At 57.8% G+C, this 6,038-nt stretch overlaps 1 protein-coding gene across 1 annotated transcript; it reads left to right on the top strand.

Moving 5' to 3' along the window:
- Nucleotides 1-553: 553 nt before the first annotated feature.
- Nucleotides 554-5,646, top strand: C9H2orf72 (chromosome 9 C2orf72 homolog). Its single transcript, XM_062583041.1, has 3 exons — nucleotides 554-1,112; nucleotides 3,936-4,040; nucleotides 5,507-5,646. Exons 1-3 carry the CDS (start codon nucleotides 554-556, stop codon nucleotides 5,596-5,598), a joined length of 756 nt encoding a protein of 251 aa, XP_062439025.1. The 3' UTR covers nucleotides 5,599-5,646.
- The last annotated feature ends 392 nt before the right edge of the window (nucleotides 5,647-6,038 follow it).

Genomic DNA, 6,038 nt, shown 5'->3' with positions numbered 1-6,038 from the left:
TCAGGGGATATGGGCATGTCTCCGGGCTCGGGCTGTGTAATCTGTGCCAGCACTGGAGCCCTGATTATAGCTCTGCACTTTCACCCGCAGACAGTTTGCGCTTCCCTGGGACAGGCGCGTGTCACTGCCGAGCGCGGCTGCCTCTCGGGATCGTGCTTTGCCCCTGGGGCGGACAGACGGTTGGACGGGGTGTTTGCAGAGGGGAGGTCGTGGGGCTGCGGGCGGGCGGAGGGCGCTGCACCTCGGTCCTGCAGCGCTGCCACGGCCCTTGTGTGCGCGGTGCGGGGCCGGGGCGGGCGGCGGGGGCAGCGGCTCGGGAATGGTGCGCCGGGGGCGGGGCAGGGGGCGGGGCGGAGTGCCGGGGGCGGGGCCCGATGCCGGGTCCGGGCGCGGAGCGGCGTGCCGGGGGCGGGGCGGAGTGCCGGGGGCGGGGCCCGGTGCCGGGTCCGGGGGCGGGGCGGAGTGCCGGAGGGCGGGGCGGGGGGCGGGGCCCGGGGCCGGGGCCGGGGCCGGCTCCGGTGCCGGTGCCGGGCAGGGTGCGCGGCGGCGGGGCATGGCGGTGGCGGAGGAGCTGCGGGCGCTGCGGGCGCTGGTGGAGCGGGCGGGCGGGCGGCGGGCCGTGCTGCTGGTGGCCGAGGTGGCGGAGGGCGCCCCGGCGGCGGCCACGCTGGCCGGCTTCGCCCGCGACCTCCTGGGCGACGAGGCGCCGGCGCAGCCACCGGAGCCCGGGTGCCCCCGGCCGCTGCCGCCGCCGCCGCCGCCGCCCCGGCACCGCCGCTGCCGCCGCCGGCGGGCGCTGGCAGCGCGGCTGCTGCTGGTGCTGTGCCGCGGCGGGGCGGCGCGGGGCAGCGCGGCGCGGACGCGCCTGCGGGAGGTGGTGCGCGACGTGCGCGGCCGCCTGCCCCCGGCGCCGCCGCCCGCCGTCGTCGGCGTCCTCCTGCCCGACGGCGACGGCGAGGACGCGGCGGTGCTGGACGAGACGCTGCGGCGGCACTTCCCGGCGCCGGGCACCGTGCAGGCGGCTCGCTACAGCCCCGGGAGCGCCGCCGCCCTGCGCGACTGCCGCGCCGCCGCCTGCCGCGCCCTGCGGGCCGCCCTGCAGCACCCAGCAGGTACCGGGGGCGGGGGCGGCCCGGGGAGCGCTTGGCCAGGATCGCGGCACCCCCCCCCACACACACTGTTCTCGCTGGGGTCGTGGACGCGTGAGGCCCTTCCCATCGGGGTCTGTCCCGCGCTGATGGGAGCCGGCCTTTCCACGCAGAATTTGCCCCATCCCGGTGGGATCTGGCCTTTCCCAATGGGATTTTCTTTGATACAGTGGGATTTGCCCCATGCTGGTGGGATCTGGTCTTTCCCAACAGGACCTGCCCCTTCCTGGTGGGATTCCTAACTCTAGCAGCCGGGTGGCATGTTGAAAAGCACTAGGGCAGCTCTTGGTAGCAGAGGTGACCAGTGTGACGTGGTGGCCCTCCTTGTTTGTGGACACATGTTCTTGGGACAAGGTATTGGGGTGCAGCCCCTGCCGTAGGGTGCAGGCAGGCCCCAGGGGAGCTTGTGCTGACGTAACATAATAAGTAAGAACAGTAGAAGTGGAGTCATGTCTGTGTCTCTGCCCCCGAAGCACCCACAGAGAGCAGCCTGGGCTCACATGGTTTTTGGCACTACTTGTCTTGGGGTGTTTCCCTTTCTTCTTCCTTCATTTATTTTTTTCTCCTTTTTCCCTTGCTCCCCTTCATCTCCAAGGACTCGGGAGTTCTGCCTGCTCTCTGCCTTGCTCCTGAGGGTTCCCAGCAGTTGTCCTCAGCTCTGCACTGACAGGGTCCTCTGGGATCCCAGGGACATGGGGATGGTTGGCTTTCCCTGCCTGGTGGGCAGGAGCTCACCTATGCCATTGAAATTAGCTCAGGGCAGAATCCTGGAGCTGGACGTCAAGGAGCTTTGAGAGTGCCAGGACCCATGCCGTCTCTCTGTGAAGGTGTGGTGCTACCTTCTGCTGTCGCTTGGTCTGGGAAATAGCATGGCAGCTAGCAGTGGAGAAAGACCACAAAGAGTTTGAGCAGGTGTTGCAGCCAGCCTGCTTGTGTGTACTTTATAAGCGTTGTGGGTAGGAGGACTCAGTGTGTTGCTTTAATTCACCTCTGATGCTCTGCCTGTTGCTCTTAGTCATGTTAAGCGTCCTGTGACCTGCATGTGTAATGAGGACCCTCGTCAGCTTTGGCGTTAGACCTTAGGCAAGGATGGCTACTTTCATGCCCCCGTAGCCCATCAAACCGAAGTCTCCATGTGGCCAAAGAGATCCAGGCATAGCTATGCCTTTGGAGAGCTGGAGAGCCCAGGGCTGATGGTGCATGGGAGAGGACAGATCCCAGGTTCTTTGCAGGACAGAGCTGGCGTGGGCTGCCCGGGCCCTGCAGTCCCAGCACGACCCTGCAGCACCACACTGCTACCATGACAGTGCACAGTCGCCTTGCAAGCCACAGTCTGATCTCCTTTGTCCTGCAAGTGAGGCGCAAGGTGAATAATAACTTCACCATAGTGTGCAGAAAAATTGTGTGAGAGAGGGGCCAGGGCTGCTTGGGAATGCAGAGCACCCTGGGAAGCAAGCAGCTGCTCTCCTAGTGATGCCACCGTGAAGATATCCTCAGTCAGGACTGAGTCTCTCTTTTTTCCCCTTCTTGATTTTGAAGTGCTAAGCTGGGAAAAAAAAGTGCTTGTATTTGGATAAAGATGTTGGGATGTATACAGAGTATCTGCATTTGTTTACACTGGTATAACCTGTAAGGCGCTGTGTACATACACTCATATTTCAGACCATCCCTAAAGTCCCTTCCTCTTCCACCTACCTCCCTGCTCAGCTCTGCCAGTGCCAGTCACTGGGGCTGCAGCTCCTTTGCTGGGAAGCTCCCAGATGCTGTTATTTGCGTAGTGGAGCTGGGACAGGAACCGCTGTGGGGTTTGTGGACCTCTCCAGTCGAAGAGGGCTGTGGGGTATCCCGTCAGGCCAGCGGTTTGTCCAGGGTCCCACGGCAGGCTGAGAGGAGGGGACGTGCTTACGCGTGGAAGGCTGGTTTGTTGACTGACAGGAAACATTGCTACTGTGGGCCATTTAGTGTTGCAATGGTTTGATAAGATGAAGGACGCTGAAGCAGTTTATCGTTTGTTACTGGGAGATAAAACCTGATGAGGAGGTGAAAGGCTGTGCAATATTGCAATGGGGATGCTGAGCTGCTGCTGTTTGAAACCATAGAAAATAAGCTGCTGTAGTGTTTACTACAGTGGCTTGAAAGCTTGTAGTAACTTGCTGTGACCTTTGTTGTCCTCCAGAATAAATACTCTACATAGATGGAGGCTGCATACCCTCTGCATTTTGCAAGAAGTTGTAGCTTTAATTTTTAATGTGCTACGAGTCTCTGTGTTTCCAGCAGGTCTCCCTGAGAGGGGGAACTGCTTAATGAAGAGGGGAGCGGTAAATAGGTTGACATGCAGAAGCCGCGTGATAATGCAATAGTAAAACTTCCTCCTGCAGGGATGCCCTGAATGTGTCAGTCCTCCGTGTTGCCACGTGCACTGGGTAAACTGCCAGGTTGCTTGCTCTCTCTGGGCTGCTGGTGGCTGCTGCTTTCAAACCAGCTCCTGTTTGAACCCTGGCTGTTTTGTGGGAAAAGAGTATTCAGGAAGGCTTTGGCAGTAATGCGGCAAGGAGAGGGAGGTTGACACTAAGGGCAAATTTCAGGCTTGGCAGCCTGAAATGAGCATTTCCAGGAGCTGCTCTGTGCTTTGATGGGAGGGTTCTGTGGAGCAGCCCAGGTTTCACTACAAAAAGAGTTGGGAGTGCGGAGGGAACGAGTTGTACATCAACAGCGGGGAGTTGGGGGAGCAGCACTGAGAGACGTTGACCCAACAACTGAATTCCTCTTCTCTGGTTAATCCCAAAGAGCGGAAAGAAAGCGAGAGGTGGAGACTCCCTTCCTTCCTGCAATGCATTTATCATGGCTGCAGGAGAAAAGGCCATGTAGCAGAACCTGCAAATGTTCATGAAGGTACGTGCAGCTCCCTTGAAGGCTTTGTACTTCCAGCGTGACTGCCGGAGGTTCCTCCCTGACTCCCTGCTGGTCCCGATGCCTACACCCGTTGTTGGTGGCCTCCTTAAGCTATTTCCAGCTCCACAGCTGCTTTGGCCAGAGCCTGGAGACAACCAGCACGTGCCTGGCTGCTGTGGTGCCATCTCCCTGCTTTCTGACTTGCCCAGAGTCTCTGTAAGCACCTGCACGCGGAGCTGAAATAGCAGTGCTCAGCACCAGCGATGCCATGGATTAGCAGGCGCACACCTGAACAGCTGCTGCTGTTTACACCCTCTCCAATAGTGCCAGCACTTGGCCCTGGTGCAGAGCAAATGCCTTCAAGGGGTTCTGTGCTCAGGGCTTACCCCAGCCAGCTGGGTGCCCTGGAGTGAGCAGGCACTGCTCTGCAGCCCTCTGCTCTCATGCTGCCTCTGGCAGTGTGGGTTTTTATGTTTCTTTTTCTCTTGCCCCTCTGTTTCCAGATGCATTTTTCAGCTGTAGTGAGTGACACGTCCCCTCTTGAGAAGTGTGCATTGTGTAGGACTCTCTTGGTTGTTTGTCAGCCTCCTTCAGATCTTTCACTTGGCAGAATCAAAACATGCTGAGTCCAGTGTGTTGCTACACCCTGGGGAGCGCTGCTGAACTACACTGCGTTTTGTGAAAGTTCCTGGCAGCAGAATTTCTGAATTGGAACCATCATCTTGATCTTCGTGAAGTTTTCTGCAAATGAAGCTGGCAGCAGCATTCCCAAAACATGTGCTGTGAGGCCAGTGGGAGGAACAAGAGGGCAGTCAGCCTTGGGCTCCCTGACTTGAAAGGAAATTGTTCAGGGATCGTACAGCCTTCTGTTTTGAGAGCCACATGCTTAGTGTTTGCTGTACCATTGGCACTTCTGCTCACCTCTTCCAGCAACAATTTCCTTTTTCTGCAGAGAGCCCATTCCAGGAGGCTATAATGTGTGAGCAGGAGAAGAGGTCCAAACTGCTCTATGGGGCATGCGAGAGGGGAGATTCTCCTGTTATAAACACAAGGATCTGAGAAAGTGACTGAAATGCCCAATTTGTGCAGCTTTGAGACACTTCCTCTAGAGGAAGACAGTGGGTCAAAAATGTGAGTGCCTAATCTTGCAGTCAATGTCAGGCAGATGAAGTCTTATACCCATACAGCATGCTTTAAAATTGCTGAGGTTGCAGCAGCCCATGGAGCTGTCTGCAGGACTGGGACCAGGTGCTCTTTTGCTCTCAAATCACCTGTTTGCTGGAGCAGCCTCTAGTTTGTAAAATCAAATGGGAATCAATTACGGAAAAATCAGCCACTCTTAGGTTCTACCAATTGCTTTGACTGCATGCTCTATTTTTATGTTATTTTAAGTTGCAATTTGCATGAGAAGAAGGGTTTCACAGCTGAGCTCTCTGCTGACCTTGGCCTCTCTCTGCTCTTTGCAGATGACATGCAGGACCTTGAGGAAGAAGTGGCTCTGACCAGCCTATCGCCCAATGGAAACTATGGACAAGCTGCTGGAGGCATAGGGACCTAGAGCTGCTGCGGACCCAGTATGGGTCGTGTCCTGGATCTACCTGGCTGAATTGGAGCTGTGGGAGGAAAAGCTGGCACGTGCCTACGTGCCCTCTCCTCTTGGGAGCAGCTGGTTGCCTTAATTCGCCAGGGCCTTCTGTAGCTACCAAAAGCCTCTAGCGTCTATGCTAGCCAGCCCTCCTCTGCTCGCAGCGCTGCAGCAGCAGAGCTTCATGGGGGCTGCGTCTCGCTGCCCATGGGGTGCCTGGAGCTGCCAATGGGAAATGGGCTTTTGAGAAGCCCTTTGGGAACATTATCTTTTGGCTGGGCATGATGACATGCGGATTTGGGATGTTGAATGCTGCAATCTGCCTGCAGAAAGAGGAATGCTTTTGAATTCTGAGCAAAATTCCCTGCTGAGAGAGGCCTTTCAGGCTGTTCTCCCTGGCAAGCAGACTCTGC

The sequence above is a fragment of the Rhea pennata genome, chromosome 9 (assembly GCF_028389875.1).
Source record: "Rhea pennata isolate bPtePen1 chromosome 9, bPtePen1.pri, whole genome shotgun sequence".
In the NCBI taxonomy this organism is placed as follows: domain Eukaryota; kingdom Metazoa; phylum Chordata; class Aves; order Rheiformes; family Rheidae; genus Rhea; species Rhea pennata.
The sequence above is the reverse complement of the archived record's forward strand: the minus strand, read 5'-3'. Positions and strand labels throughout refer to the sequence as shown.

Coding starts and splice junctions, on each gene's coding strand:
- C9H2orf72 (XM_062583041.1), top strand. CDS start 554: ATGGCGGTGGCGGAGGAGCTGCGGGCGCTGCGGGCGCTGGTGGAGCGG. Junction 1,113..3,935: donor CGCCCTGCAGCACCCAGCAG/GTACCGGGGGCG, acceptor TTAATCCCAAAG/AGCGGAAAGAAAGCGAGAGG. Junction 4,041..5,506: donor ACCTGCAAATGTTCATGAAG/GTACGTGCAGCT, acceptor TGCTCTTTGCAG/ATGACATGCAGGACCTTGAG.